Source organism: Pleuronectes platessa, chromosome 4, assembly GCF_947347685.1.
Source record: "Pleuronectes platessa chromosome 4, fPlePla1.1, whole genome shotgun sequence".
Lineage (NCBI taxonomy): Eukaryota > Metazoa > Chordata > Actinopteri > Pleuronectiformes > Pleuronectidae > Pleuronectes > Pleuronectes platessa.
Genome location: NC_070629.1, coordinates 13,864,883 through 13,881,289, shown reverse-complemented (window position 1 = coordinate 13,881,289; position 16,407 = coordinate 13,864,883). Strand labels below are relative to the sequence as shown.

Below are 16,407 nucleotides of genomic sequence, written 5' to 3'. Positions count from 1 at the left end.
CAGACCATGGAGTGTACTTGGATCAGACTAAACAAATGGTGTCTTTCCTTGAACTGAATCTGAAATCGGTGGTTCTCCAAGAATAAACACTAGCTCCACACTTGAATGATAAGTTTATCTCAGTTTACTGTAAATAGCTATAGTTGTCATTTGTGTTTGAGTGCTGCATGAACCAGAGACAAAGTCATGAGTTGTGAGAAAGGGACCAATGAGACGCTAATGCTGAATTTAGATAAGAGAGTTTCTTCACCATAGGCTCCTTTAAGTATTTTTCTCAATGATTTATGTTTTTATCTGGTTGCAGGCCATAGTATTACATTTCACTTGGATATCCAACAGGATGCCTTTTCAGTTTCTGTTCAGGATAATACCTGATAGAACTTAACACTCTAAATGTGTAGTGGGTCTTTGCAGGGAGAGATCTAAACCTTTGTTCCCTCCAATTTCACCTTTTAGTCAAAAAGTTTAACGTGTGAATTGTATTATTCTACAGAAGAAAGACACTATTAATTATCTTTGCAGCGACTGAGTAGAACCTGATCCATTATCTAACCTGTGGCACTCACCATTGGCTGAAACATAAGCTTTGCACACAAAGTGCACAGGCGAGTCTCTGTGGGTGTGTCGGTGAATTGAGACACATCAGTGACTCAGCATTATAAGAGCCTGGCATTTTCAAGAGCCCCTTTGTTCCAGCAGTTAGGTTAGAGTTGGTATTCACTTGTAACACAGGGTTGTCCAGCCACCCTTTCTTCATACACTATAATGCACATGATTGAGGTATGATTAATAAAAGACTGTTCTTAACTGTTGATCCATAATCCTCCATTTGGCCGTGAAACAGACCAAGTATTCGATTCAAATCCAATGTACGAGTTGCAGAACAAGTGAATGTGTGAGTTGATAACTTGAGGGTGTGGAATGTAGAAGTGTATGAAATATAGGTAGGCCAGCGTATCTTCCATGTTTTAAGCGCAACAAAAAAATTAATTTATTTTACTCATGAAGTGCCGATGGATGATGGCCACAAACACTGTGTCATTGAGTTCACACAGGATGTTCGAATGTGTCCCACATGCAGAGGGCATCAAGTATTTACACTTCCCTCACACAGCACATACAGGGGCATTCTCTGCATTATGTTTGCAAATGGAGTTGTAAAAGACAAAATGGGCCCGCACACCAGTTCAGAGGATCACAGTGTCCCACTTTGTCAATCATTCAGAAAGAACTGTCACCATGTGGATTCAGATAGCCCCTTTCGATTCCTCAGTTGCTTTTTCAAATTTGTGAATTTTCCACCAAATGTTTCAATAAAAATCTTAGTACAAAATAGGTTGTATACCAGAAGCTGTGGTTTCAGTTTGAGCACTGACCCCTGGAACAACCACGGCCATAGTAGCAGCTATGTGTTTCCATTGATTTAAACTCATTTTAATGCACAAACAAAACATTCAACATTGTCTTATATTAGTAATATTACTCGTATTTGCTTTAAACTTATAAATCAAATCACAAATATTTGGTCTTACTTGAGGAATTTTATTTGTCACAAGATTACTATGATCTGAATATTTCCCACCATTCAGTGGCACAAAGAGAGAGATCGATCCTTACATAGGAACAGATGCTGCCCGATAAAGAGACCAAACCTACTAATCTGTTGAAGCAGGACTGTAAGATTACACTTTCTTGTCAAACCCATTGAAACCTCGCAGAGAAGCAGGGACGCGCTGACACTGACATAACATCGGGGCTGTGTCGCGTCAGAGGAATTGGCAACGGAAAAACTTCTGATTGGCCGCCTCAAAGCGAGAGCCCGCCCTGTTGCTAAACATCCGGAGCGCGATTGGTCCACATGAGCCGAAGACGCGCCCCCCTCGGCTGCCGACGTCACGCCCAGGGCGCTGGAGCTCTGGTGCGCGCGGAGATGTTGTGGTCGTCCACGCCACCGCCGACACCTTTCTGAGCGCGATCCCGCACCGCAGAGCCCGCAGCAAGAGCTCGCCCCGCATGGAGCTGAGCTCGGAGCGTGCGGCTGCAGCGCTGGAGATGCCGCAGAGCCAGAAAGACGACGGGCCTTTCACCGGCGACGGCGACTACGAGAGCTTGCCGCCTGATGTCTCGGTGGCGACCCACATGACAGCGGGAGCCGTGGCTGGCATCCTGGAGCACACGGTGATGTACCCCGTGGACTCCGTCAAGGTAACACTCCCCGGGTGGACCCCGCTCGCCACGCCGCCTCAGCTCCGTCACTAGTGGGCTGCAGCACCGCTGCTAACCGCAGACACGGTCCGCTGCCGACTGCTAACAAGCGTTAGCTTTCAAACAGTGGAGGTGCCCATCACAGCGGCTAGCCTCGCTGTTAGCTAATTCAAGCTCGTCAGCATGCCTTTGCTAACTAATTAAGCTCGCTAGCATAAATTACACCAGGAGTAAAACCCAGCGAAACACAGAGCGAACCAACAGCTTTACTCATTCACACTTCTGTCCACGTGTAACTCGTAACTTCGCTAACGCGGTGAGGGGTTTGGACGCCCACTGTTGCCTCACCACTGTCACTTCCAAGTTAGCAAGGTTAGAAGTAAGTTATGGACGTTTACATTGGTAATCATTAGCTCCTCTTTAGCTTCCCCTGTGCCTGTCCGAGCTCAGCTTTATTTAACAGAACTGAACCAGTTGTCCCCACTTTGTTACTGGTGTGGAGTTAGGTGAAGGTCATGGAGGTGGTGTGGCAGTAACGCATGTCTTTATGGCGTTGAATTCAAATCCAGTCTTACTACCACAGCGAGGCTGCCCCTCATAAAAGGTTAACTTTAACTTTTTGCTATGTTGCCTCACTCCCGAGTGTAGTTGCGAAACGCAGCGACCACTCTATGATGCACAGATGACTCATTAACTAAATACAACTCTTTATTTATCTTTATTTATATTCACAGGAATACATTACTAAATCACCATTCGATTAGAATTACCTTGACTGAGACAAAGGTTGTTTTTACGGGATTCAGCTTCAGGATATAAAATGAACAACAATCCAATATATAAAATGTTCAGTGAAGTGTTTGGGATTATTCTTTGCATTTAATGCCGCACACTGTAGAGCCAAAACAATTGATTATAGATTAATAACTGATTTCAAAGAAAATGAATCTGCAGCTGTCTCTAAGGCAACAAGTCATCACCTTTGGTTGTTGGAATTCATGATGAGAATTGTCATCGTTTTTTGACATGTTAATTGTTAAGAATCAACTTGGCAGCTGCAGCCTCAACACCCGGTAAATAAAACATGGTTTAGATATATCGCCAAGGACCTCTGTCTTCTTTCTTCATGCTATGTAGTTCCTAAATACTGAAAACAATGATCACAACCATGTTTCTCTGTTACTCACGTTAGTAACAAGATAGAGAAAATGTAGTATTGAGTACATTTTCCCAAGAAAGTAAATTATGCTCCACGTTGACGGTTGAAACGCGCTGTAAAAACAAGTTAATGAACTGAGTCAATCCTTCTGACTCCAGCTCTTTGTATAGCTGGTGTTTGAAAGAACTTGTTCACCAATGAGTGCCCTCTTGAATTTCAACACAGTAGATGAAGTTAAGAAACTCAAAGAAGTGGTTAAAAATTGGCTTGCGTCTGCAAAGTAAATCTCTAACTGTAGGGCTGATTGTGATCCTTGCCCCTGAAATCCTCTCTCTTCTGCTGTTTCTAACAATGTGGTTTTGTGATAATTTGGTATGCGGCTCTACTCGAACATTAATCTTGATGTGACACAGAACACTGCAAACCTCCTGCCTGGATAAAAAAGTCTTGATATCCTTTTTGCTTCATAGTCTTGACAACTGGCTAATTTAACTCGTGTTTACCATTGTTGTTATTATTATTATTAACTTATTTGTGCTTTTCCTTGAACAAATGCAGCTCAAAGTGCTTTACAAAAAAACTGAAGTCCCCTTCACGGGGTACTTCTTATGAAAATAGATATTTATTACACAGACAACTGTTGTCATTTCCTCCTGAGGTTACTCTGCACTTTTCTGCTGTTTGATCAGTGTGTGTCTGACGTCGAAACATAACCTGTTTGGAAATATCGGTGGATCTAAACTGATGAAAGACTAACTCATGGTTCCTTTTTCCTTTTCAGAGACCCACTCACTGCATTTGTTTTCAGCCAAAGATCCTAAACTAAGAGTGTGTGAATGTAGTAATGAATTGAAGTCTCGCAGCAAACTTGACATGACTTTAGCTGATCGATTGTTTTAAATAAGACTTGATGCGTTTGTTTTTTAATCTTTAACAATCTACTTAGTGTATCTTTCAGCCTCCCATACAGACGGAGACATCGCTCGGACTCTGGGAGTAGCCCATGCTAATGCTAGGAGGGGGAGCTTATCGATGTTGTGCACATGTGGAATCAGCCTCACACAGCGAAGGGTGTGTGTTTGCACTCCATCGATTAGTTAACGTCTATAGAACCACAACTGCCAAAGCTGAATTATAAAGATAGGACACAGAGTGATGTCAGAGGTGAGAGCGTTTGGATACACTGGTGTTTGCCCCGTGTTCTGTGACCTCAGTTGACTGTTAAGCCTGAAACATGCTTCTGCGACTGCGTCTGCGTCTTTTCACGCCGCTGTGGCGCAAGACTCGTTGTCATTCATGCCTCCCCAACCGTTGCGCGTCTTACAAAGCAATTCCGTGCCAGAACACTAGGCGGAGTAATGCTTTTTGTCGAAGACGACCTGAGAGGCGCCTTCTTTCTTCTTCATCGATTGTTTATTTACATAGCTACTGCGGCTCCTTGTAGCCTTTTTCAGGCGGATAAATACGCCAGTCAGTGACGGGTTATACAAGTGGACATACTTTCGGATCTCTTCTGCCAAACGCTCTTCTATTTGGTCCATATTCATTCTTCTAAATCTCCCGTTGTTTCTGCCTGTATTATGTGGCATGAAACCGGAAATGCAGCTCCAGAAGGGATGTAGAGCAGACCAATCACAGCCTTGCGGGCTGAGTGAGCTTGCGGAGCTTTGCCGTAAATTTTAGAAAAGTGGGTCGACGCCCGTCAGCACGTAAGGAGGGATACATAAGCACGTAAGGGACCCGGAAGGGCTCTTGCGCTTACGGGCCCGTAAAAACGCAGGAGCATGTTTCAGGCTTTACACTGATGGTAAAGGCATCTTGATACATGAACAATCTTAGTACTCTAACTTCAGGCTTTCTGCAATTCCATCTTATGAACAATATACAATATGACAATAATAATATACATTTTAAATGATGTTCAGTGCGTTAAACTGAGTTTGAAATTTAATTCCAAGACAAATGCAACCATTGCTATAAACTTGTAGTTTTGAGGTTGTCCACAATAACCTTAAATAAATTACGCCGCCAGGTTTTGTGTGACCCCAGGATCCCAAATGTGTATCAAACGGAAATGTAATTGATACTTTATTGTCAAGCCAAAGGAAGGAAACGCATTGACACATGCTGGGGAAGATAGACTCGGCCTATCTCCTGAGTCGGCCCCAGATCTCGACGCAACTAAAAACATGCTTTGTGCTGGCCAGATAACTTGGCATGGTGGAGTAAAACAAAGGGCTGCCACCGCCCGTACCCCCTCCATACGCGCACACACACACACACGCACAGACACACACACACCAGCCTTGTGAGAGACACACATCAGTCTGACAGTAACCTCACTGCTGCCAAGAGCCCTCACTGTCAGAACAATGTGACAGCCTTACAAGGAACAATGCATAAACAAATGGTGATCGGGCTGATACCAGGTGTCCACTTTGAAGCCAGCCACAGCATTCATGCAGAGACCTAACATCAGCACTTGTTGACCGATCCAACCTGGCTGGAACCATTGATGACCAGTGTTTAAAATCTATGTGTTTGTTTTTGCAGACCAGGATGCAGAGCCTGCAGCCAGACCCGAACGCACAGTACAGAAGTGTGTATGGGGCTCTGAAACGGATCATTCGGACAGAGGGGGTCTTCAGGCCTCTGAGGGGCCTCAACATCACCATGATGGGAGCGGGGCCGGCCCATGCACTCTACTTCGCCTGCTACGAGCGGGTCAAACGCTCACTCAGTGACGTCATTCAGAGTGGAGGCAACAGCCATTTAGCCAACGGTATGAGTCCCTACGTCTTTACACAAATCACTTGCCTGCCATTTTAACTGTTGTACACGATGCCGAGCAACAAGGCCTGGAGGAGGAGTGTTAGGATAATGCCTGTTAATGCCGTTTCCTGTTTGGAATGGCAAGGACAAAGCCAAAATCCTAACATGCAATCTGGGATGTGTGGGTACAAAACTGTTTTCCAGCATGTGAACACAAGGAATAACCTGGTTAATGACCCCAACCAATGGAAATAAGGATCATATATGTGACCAGTGTTGTTAGAGTTTGTTGTTGTGCTTCAGGTGACTGGATCACAGTTGACGAGACCGGTTTATGTTTTAACAGGTCTGGCAGGTAGTGTGGCCACTGTGCTCCATGATGCAGTCATGAACCCAGCTGAAGGTAAGAAGAATAAGTCCAAGAAGCCTCGTTCTTGGCGAGCGGCTCGGTGCTGCAGCTGTTAGAACTGTTCTGGCAGGAATGTTCTAAAGCTCCAGCTTCCAGCTACCTCCCACAGGCTGGAATAGTTTGTTGGCCTTAGTTTGCATCTCTACATTTCCCATGGGTGTGAATGGTTGTACGTCACTATGACAGCGCCGTGCCATTGACTTTACAGGTTGTAACCTGCCTCCAACACTGTTCTCTGTTTCCTCCCATCACTCAGTGGTAAAGCAGCGGATGCAAATGTACAACTCTCCATATCGGGGACTGTGGGACTGTGTTCAAACAATAACGCGGACCGAAGGCATGGGGGCGTTCTACCGCAGCTACAGCATGCAGCTGACCATGAACATCCCCTTCCAGGCCGTTCACTTCATCATCTACGAGCTGATGCAGGAACAGTTAAACCCCCACAGACATTACCACCCTGGCAGCCACATAGTGTCGGGGGCAGCGGCGGGAGCCATTTCTGCGGCGATAACCACTCCGCTCGACGTTTGTAAAACGCTGCTCAACACGCAAGAGAATGTAGCGCTGAACTCCATGAAAATCAGCGGCCACTTAACAGGCATGGCCAACACCTTCAGGACAGTGTACCGGCTTGGCGGAATGGCGGCCTTCTTCAAAGGGGTCCAAGCAAGGATTATATACCAGATGCCCTCCACCGCCATCGCCTGGTCCGTGTACGAGTTCTTCAAGTACTTCCTGACGAAGCAGTAGCAGGAACAACAGGCAGGACCCTGCTGTCATGGAAAATGTCCTGGAGCAACCCACAGCTAGACCGATGAAAGATTTGCCCAACCTGAAGCTGTGTGAGCTCAATGTATTGTTTCCACTGTAGAGGAAGTAACATCAGTTAGTGTCTCACAGGGAAGTCCCTGTGGTGGAGGCTTGGCAGAGAACAACACTTCTTAGTTCCCATTTACTCACGTCTGTGTGTTTTTGAGTTAGGATGATGTTGCACGAGGAGGAGATGACGATTCCTAACAGGACAGACCTAGAAACAGAAGAGTGTCTACTTCTTCCTCCTCCACAGTCCCATCGAACACAACTCTCCAGTCCCTCCTCTCTACATGTGCTGACCATATAATGAAGTTGTCCCGACTGATGTTTATAGTTCTTAATATTGGAGCTTTCTTATTTATTTTGTTAGCTTTCCGAGGCCTGTATTTTAAGGATGTTTGTTTTGTTTCATGGAGTATTTATAAAGAACCATTACAACACATTCCTTATTTCCACTCCACAGTGGAAAGTACATCAGCGCTTTTAAAGTGCCTCATAAATATTAAATGCTGTTTTTTTCCCCTTTCTATCTCATGCACCTGATTTTGACATCTTTCCACATTTCTTTTTCGTTTGGTCCAAGTCTTATCAAAATAAGATAAGATTACGATCTTATTGTGGCTCTTTGTCACAAATGGTCAACTTTTCGTCAGCGTAGGCCGTAATGGTCTGTTATTTTGTTTGCCTTGTTAAAGTGAAGAACTACAACACTCCAGAATCACGCACAATAACCTGTTGCAGAAAGGAGGCAGCTTTTTTATATGTATTCAAACACCAGAATATATATTTTAGGGTGACTACTTCTGAGAAGCTTCATTATGCAGGTCCACGAGGGGATCAAATACGGCTGTTACTTGATCTGGCGGAAATGTCTCATGTGCAGTTATACTGTGATGTTTATATGTATAAATAATGACTTTTCAAGGTTGTAGATTGTATATATAATATTTTTCAGAGTATAAATTTAGCTGAAAGTTAAAATGCACACTTGGTTTGATCAAAACTTCAAGTGATTGTTTTTGATTTCAAGGACTGACCAGTGACGTCAGGCGCTCTTGTTACCATGAGACCGACCCTCATCTCATCAGCTGGTGAGCGGGCAGTGTCATTTCTTTTATTTCCACTCGTCCTGTTGAACTTCCACATTTCCTGTGCGCTCACTGTTCTCCAGCCAATTGTCTATTTTTGATACAGTAGTCAAGACATTCCACCAGATATTGATGTGATCCAGCAAGCGGCCAGATTTATTTGTTTTTAATTATGGAGTTTTTTTTTTTTTTTTTTCTTACTGTGGAAAAGTTCAGAGAGTTTGTCAGATTCCAGTGGAGCCACGAACCCATTAGCAACAGATTCTTCTTGCTTGTCCACGTGGGTTTTTATTAATATACCAAAGACATGCATTCTATTCTACACATCACATTTTGAACCTGTAATCCCGATGCTGCGTGCCTGCCTGCTGCGAATTGTCCTTGCACATCCACCCCCTACACAGCTTCCTCTTCAGTATCTGTCAGTTCTGTCTTTATGCTTTTGGAGCTTGTTGGAGGGAAAGAAAATATTTTCTACCGTCACATTTTTCATTCTCCTCTGACAAGTTTCACTAATGACTCCAAAAACAGCAAAAGCACTTAACTGTGAAAAAGCAAGGATCTTATGAATATTTTGGATAGATTTCAGTAACTTTGGAAAATTACATTGACAGCTAGTTATTGACAGATTATTTCTTTTTGACTAGGCTTTATGAACTGCTTATATTGATCAAAGTTACACGTGCAATATGAATTTCACATGAAAGGATACGATGTTAAACTTGAATTATAAAAGTGGCTTAATTAGCATTTAGCTTCATGAAGCAGTTTTAGTCTCCTCAAAGTATCTAATCACAGTAACAGTACATTTGTCCACATTGTGTTTTCACACTTGGATCCACTGACAAACATCAACTCATCCAATATTAATCATGATCAACAATGGGACAATTCAGTCAGAATAGGTTTGATTTATTGCTTTATGCCTGTAGTCAATGCTGCGTTATTTCTTTGAGGTGTCGATGCAGAATAGAGAATCATTGTTCCCCAACTGTGTGTCCATGTGCTTTTAACATGTTAAATCAGTGTTTCTTAATGTATCCTTACATCTTAAAGAAGATAAGAGAGCTCATATTCTCTGTGGGGATTTTCATGATGTAAATATGTATACGCTAATTACGCACAAATGATAAGAAATGGGAGCTGGGGGTGGGTTTTTTTCTGCTGAGTTCCATCTCCAGAGGAGGAGTATTTAGAAGTTTGACCATGCAAATATGAAATGATTGTAATAATGCTGCTACAGTATGTAACACTGGAGCTGAAATAAACATGCAACTGAGGAATGCTGTGGTTGTTGTCTCTTCATATCCTGTCTCCTAGATTTGGTTTGACGTAACTTACTTTCCACTGTAACTATTCGGTTTTATCCACGAGAGGAACAAAAAACTTCAAAATATGTCAACTGTTGTAATTAATTATTTTTTAATTACATTAATTAAGAAATAACATGAGGTCAGTACTACTGATTTCAAACCAACAAAGATTTGAGAAAAACTGACATGGATGATATGACCCTGAACTCACATTTTTAAGGTAATAAAAATCAAGGATATTTTATCCATGGATATTATTTTCCAATTTGTTTTATCGTAGAAATTATCGTAAGAAAAACACCTCAGATGCGACTGGTGTGGTTCAAAAGAAATACAGATGGATGTCAGTGAACAAGCTCGGGACATATGTCAAACAAGTCGTTTAGACGGAAATCTGCTAATTCCAAACTGTAGATTAAAAGTTACTGGTAAACCTACTGTGTACTACTAATGGGAAATTGTTGCTACATTTTCAAAAGTGTCTTTATTTCAGTGCTGTGAACAAATTGAGCAAAGAGACCAGTCTCTGAAAACCACAGCTATCTGCACCAGTGATCCCAGTGGATTCTGTAGAATATGCTGATCTGAAATTAGTCTGAAACGACCCTTCAAAGTTATATCCGTCCTCTAGAGGGTGCTATAGTAGTACTTAAAGGCAGAGATGATGTTGACATTGAGTTGTCACTGTGACTCACTCAGATACATGATGACGTGATGATGAGTCCAGCTCTACTGACTCTGCCCTTACAACCACCAGTATTGTAATATAATGAAATTAAACAAAATCTAATTTGAAGATTTTTACTTTGCCAACACTGTATGTTGTAAAAATGTATCAGATATTAAGGTTATTTCCCTCATTGATTAATGATAAAACATAATAAGTAAATACCTTTTACTTTGATTTTATACTGTATCTCTTTATTTATTTTCCTCATAACATCATCTCTTCATAATGTTAAAAAGAATCCGAACAGAAACAACTTTCACAGTAACGCCGCAAACTGCCACTTGAAAGTTACATGACTCTCAATATTCAATTTGTTATGTTGCATTAAAAAAAGATTTAAAAAGAAGAATCCACTTCCATCTAGTCTCAAATTTAAATTTGATTAGGGGAAGTGAATAGGGTTTCGACTGCAAATGCTCTCAGACAGAAGTGAGGGTTTGACAACAGATATCTGATGATCTTCTGCTAATTGGACTATTGATAATCTTTACAAATTCAAGAACAATATCCACAATCATAGTCATCATTGTTTTTAAAACTATTCCATAGTTTATCTGAAGGTAAAGCACCTATATGTCCTGCATGTTATACTGACAGGAAATCAAGACTGATCTGTTTTTCTTCTATTGAAATGCAGACAGTGCAGCGCTTCATTCCAAGCCAACATGCCTCAGGACACGTACACTTGTGCTGCACCATCTCGTCTCAGATGTGTTTAGTTTTCGCCCTTGTCAACGAGCAGCTTGTTTATCTGAGGCGCACAATGGTCGGCCCCCTGTCCCCTGTCCTTGTCATACTTCTCTTATCACTTTCATCTGCAGTAAACTATCCCACTACTTTCTATGTTTCTCATGTCACAGATAAACCCATTGGAAATTTACTCCGTCTACCTGTGTCTTTCCATCTCTCTCACACAGCCGACACAATCGACGCTAACCATCAGTTCAGTTGGATGCTGAGTTGCATCTGCTGATGGGAGAAGAAAGACTGCTGCTCCACAGGTACGGTAACATGTGGGATCCAGTTACACTATGTGAGGAAGTTTACGAGTGTTCCCATGGGGAGAAAAGATCGGGGCTGTTTAAAGCCGTCTTATCATCTTCAACAAATTTGCGAGACAGTCACGGCATATTGGAGCACCGACAAAGGCTGCCTTTGTGGTCAGGCCCTGGCTTTCGCCTCATCTGTTGTGAAGATCTGCTTGTTTGTCAAAGCATCACTGGCCACCTTGAAGAGCACGTCGACCACACGGCTCCCTGCATCTCAACAACCGCACTCCGGCATGCACACGGAAGATAAACTCTCAAGTCTTAACTTTGTGCTTATTGGCGTTTATGCCAGCTTCAGCTACATATCCTAGAAAATCTGCACAGTGCCACGTACAAGCCAAATCTAGGATCTCCACCTAAAGGAGGCGATAAGACAGTAATGTTTCCAACTCCTCCTCGATGCTTTTCATCATTTACTTTCGAAATCCAGTTAATCCAGGTGGTGCAGAGACAGATTTAGCGACACTCCCCGAGCCTGTGGAAAGACAGAGGGCCTAGAGGACACGAGGACGTTAAGTCCTCTTTGTTTGTGGAAACCGCGTCTCTTTGAGCCTCCCTCTTTAAGGAAGTGCAGGTATTACGGTTGCAAATACAATAATAATAGTTCTCCCAACCCTCGGCTTGAGCCTTCAACAGGCACCTTTATCTGATGAGCGTGTGCATATGCGGCCTGAGACACACTGAGAGATACTGTCAGGTTCTCAACGCCGTCAAAACAGATGCTATCTGCCCTCTTCATGTCTAATTACCTGTTTACTCCAAGGGCCCAGAGTGAATGCTGCAGCTGCTGGTATTGTTGCTAAAACACGTCTTCAGTTAAAGGAAACTATTAAGATTCCTGTCTGGTTTCAGTTTTTAAGCTTCTACATTGTGAGACATGCCCCAGTAGTATTATTGATTATTGCTATCTTTTAAAAGCAAACTCAAAAACCATTTTAATCTGGCTTTCAATTGATTCTGTTCATTTATTTGTTTATTTATATATTTATATGATATATGTTCACTTATTATTTTAACGGATAAGCCTGCAATTTTTTTTTTTCAATTTTAATAATTTTCACATTCCACTACTCGGCTGCCCTCATTGGTATCTCGGAAATGTGCAGATGTGTGTTTGCGGCTGGGCTTGCTTGACTGTCTCAGGAATGTTTTGTCTTCTTTGGTTCTAGTTGACTGGTCAGTTGTTACATAGGTAAAGACCCACAGAGGTTAAATCCCTGAGGGCCTCTTAGATGGGAGGTGGGGCAGCTTCAGGGGGCGCGGGCAGTTCCAGTTGCCTGTGGGCAAGTGTACAAGTCCTGAGGATGGGTGAGATAGTGATTCCTCAGTTCCTGTTTTTGCTTAGTGTTTAAATTATTATATAACTAACGCCAAATGCTTGTTTGAATGTGAAACAAGTTTTCAGATCCTTTAAGTAAGAGTACTAATTCTACACTTTGAAAAAAATCTCCCAATCAAGTAAAACTCCTGCATTCAAAATCTTACTCAAGTAAAAGTACATAAGTATTATTAACAAAATCGACATAAAGTATGAAAAGTAAAAGTTTTTTTTCTCATTGCTAAGTTTGAGCTGATTTGAGCGACTTTCTATACTGTTGGGTATTTTATTCAACAGAAAATCATAGTATCCTCTAAGATCGTATGTCTGTGAGAACCATGTATCACATAAGTGCAGTACTCAAGTGAATGTACTTAGTTTTCTTCATCTTTTCTTCTACAGGCAGAGCCCAGATGTGACGGTTTACTGCAGAGAGAGCTCTCAGTGCTCCCTCTATCACGCCCATCAGTCCTCTGCTGCTCACACACTTCAGCTGTGCTACTACAAACTTGCCCTTCTTAAATATGTAAAGCCTTAAATCCTGCACGCCATCTTATCAGCAGTGTACTGAGTCAGCTCTACTTGCCAACCTGCAGGAATCACCTACTCACTTCTGAGGCCACAGAGATATTGTCATACTCTGAGCAGTTCACTGGAATCTGAAAGACTGCGACTTAACTATAGTTTTATAATTATTGATTCTCCCTCTCCAAAATCATCTATAATACACACCCACCTGATTAGGCGGTCTATGTAAGGAGAGAACATTTCCCAGCACTCCCTATGCTTGCCCCCGCTGCTGCGTCAGTATAGCTGCCAGTCGTTCAGCCCCTCCACCATCCCAGCATCCGCCTGTAGGCTCAGACGGGGGCTAACAATATTTGCTCATCACTCTCACCACAGGAGCATTTTATGTTTTTCTTCTGTTGTTTTTATATGTCACCATTTACTTTAATTGTATTGGATTTGGCTGCGACTCTGTTTACCCCTGAGACTCCTAAAGGGTTTTCCGGACTCAAACACTTCACCCAACCCCTCCATCACTATTGTGGTGAGTAGATAATAAGTAAACTTTCATTTTTGTGTGAACTTACCCCTTTTGGTCGGAGCCTCGACGCCAAACATTAAAATGTTCTACTGCTGCAATAAACATTTGAATGTGAATTGTCTGACTAAACTCTGAAAATTGCAATAGACTGACCTCAGAACACCCAGTGAGGCTCCTGGTTGTGGAGAACCGGGATCATAGTGATCATGAACTCACAGAAATCGTCCATGGAGAGAGGAAACACAGCAGATTTGAAGCTGATGCTGTGAGTGGAGGAGACACTCATCTTGAACAGCAGCATACAGATGAATGGAATAGCAAATGTTTTATTTGACCTCAAAACCCAGACCCAGGCAAAGTTGTGATATAATAGAACTTATGATAATATTCCTCAGAGAAACATGTGTTGAATTTGGTAAAGAATAATTCCCACACACAGTCACAGCTCTGGCATAGTCAGACTTCAGTGAACCTGGAGAACCTGAAGAAGGCGGTGACTTCAGCTGCTGAGGACAACGTACAGACACACAGGAGACCATCTGATAACAAGAGGAGACAATGTCCTTAATTCATTCAGCCATGGATAATATCAATAATCTGGAAGCTAACACACCGCCGTATCTGAAACCTGTAGCAGGGAGGCTCAAGTGCATCCTGCATGCGTCTCATACATGCAGGCGGTGGATACACAACCTGTAAACTAAAGGCTAAACACAACTGCCAGGCTAACAGATTATCTTCTTGAGGTTCTTCAACCACAAGCTTAGACCCAATGGCTGCCTTAAAGCCATTTTACCATGATGAAAGAATAAGGCCCATCTTCCATGAAAAATTACACTCACAAGTCACAACTAGACTGCGTTGGAAATTTGACAACACTATTGCAATTAAAAATAATAATATGCAGGATAAGTTTTAATTGCATGATAGTCAGGGGAGTTTAGGGAGTTTAACTAAGCTATATGACGCTGGTTGTTGTGTGGATGCAGTCACTCATTACAATCATAATTTTTAATGTGTACATAAAACGTTTGATAACAAACATGTGGATCAATGCATATAAATGTGGTGCAGTTTCATCTCGTGAATGGCTTATTGCTCCTGTGGCTGAAGTCAACATTTTTTATCAATCATAAAAATAAAATAAAAATGTGGGTTTCTAATTTGAAATCGTTTTTAGTGTAAAGAAAAAGTATAGAGTTAAATACATTTGTTCTACATACATATATCTTGTGTCTTTCTAAATATATCATTTTATTTGTCATGGTGTCTGCTCTGTACCGGTTGTCAGTGGGTTCAGTCTTTGTTCCCAGCAGCAGTCATGTTAACAAACAGGTTTTGTTAATCGCTATCACAATCACGTGATGAGCTGCATGATGTGTTCTCGACCTCATGCACCAGTCGCACAAGCAAAACTCTGATGTAAGAGACAAAGACACATGTTTGTTTTAGAAATCAATGCACTTTACACAGCTTTAGAAAACATGCACTGTAAGTATTTGAATATCTGGTTATATCCATATGGATGACTTTTCTGCTTCTATCAACCAGATTTCAACCAATATTGTCATTTCATATTATTTCCTATTGTATTCTTGTTCTCAGACCAAAATATGATTATCTTAAAGGACCCGTCGTATGCCCATTTCACCACAGTTGATATGGTTCCTTGGGGTCTTAATGAAATGTCTGCAACATATTTTGGTCAAAATACCACAAGGATCATTTAAAACAGGACCTTTTTACCCTGTCTAAAACAGACCTCCTCAGATTGACTCGTTTTGAGTGTCGTAATCCCATTCGTCGCACTCTAGCGTATCGATTCTGACATAGAGGAACCACAACAAATATCGGGAGTTGTTTTTTTCCAGAGTTTTTGGGATGGTAGACATGCCAGATACCCAAATTAACGTGTAGAAGCACTACAAAGGTGGAATTTTCATAATATGTCCCCTTTAAATTTCCCTATGAATCAGTCTGTGACTTTTGTTTGTTTTCCATACCGAACCATTTTCAGCTAAATGCCACCTGAAGCTCTCAGAGAAGAAATTGCAATCTTACTTCCTTATTAATTTTGCATAATGGCTCCTGAAGAAAACAGTTGTATCTCTAAGTCATCAGCTCAGTTCTGTTTGAAGGTATCAGGTCTCATTCTTCTGCCCTCATCTCACTATTATCTTCCTCTACCTCATTGACTGCACACAGATATTTGAAATATTTCCCATATGAACATTCAAGGAAGTATCGCAATGTAATTCTTTCAATACATTGGTTAACATGATATCAAGTACTACTTGATATCATGTAGATTTTTATTTATTCACTGAAAACATTTGATTATCCTTTGATCATTTGAGAGTTTCCCTTTTTTCTCAACTTTTGACTGTAATAGACCTAATGTTTTCTGGGCTTCATGTCAAAATGCTGCAGGTTGGCAGAATTGATACAGTACGTCAGGAGCATAGTTTTAATTCATATTAATTATTTGCTCTATGACAGG

At 41.8% G+C, this 16,407-nt stretch overlaps 1 protein-coding gene across 3 annotated transcripts; it reads left to right on the top strand.

Annotated features, from left to right (window-relative positions):
- Positions 1 to 1,998: 1,998 nt before the first annotated feature.
- Positions 1,999 to 9,732, top strand: slc25a37 (solute carrier family 25 member 37). 3 transcript variants are annotated; one of them, XM_053420686.1, is made up of 4 exons: positions 1,999 to 2,205; positions 5,918 to 6,146; positions 6,483 to 6,539; positions 6,802 to 9,732. In XM_053420686.1, exons 1-4 carry the CDS (start codon positions 2,014 to 2,016, stop codon positions 7,296 to 7,298), a joined length of 975 nt encoding a protein of 324 aa, XP_053276661.1. In that variant the 5' UTR covers positions 1,999 to 2,013; the 3' UTR covers positions 7,299 to 9,732. The 3 variants fall into 3 exon arrangements, with proteins under 3 accessions (XP_053276661.1, XP_053276662.1, XP_053276663.1); XM_053420687.1 differs by lacking the exon at positions 1,999 to 2,205 and adding an exon at positions 2,294 to 4,435; XM_053420688.1 differs by lacking the exon at positions 1,999 to 2,205 and adding an exon at positions 2,294 to 4,528.
- The last annotated feature ends 6,675 nt before the right edge of the window (positions 9,733 to 16,407 follow it).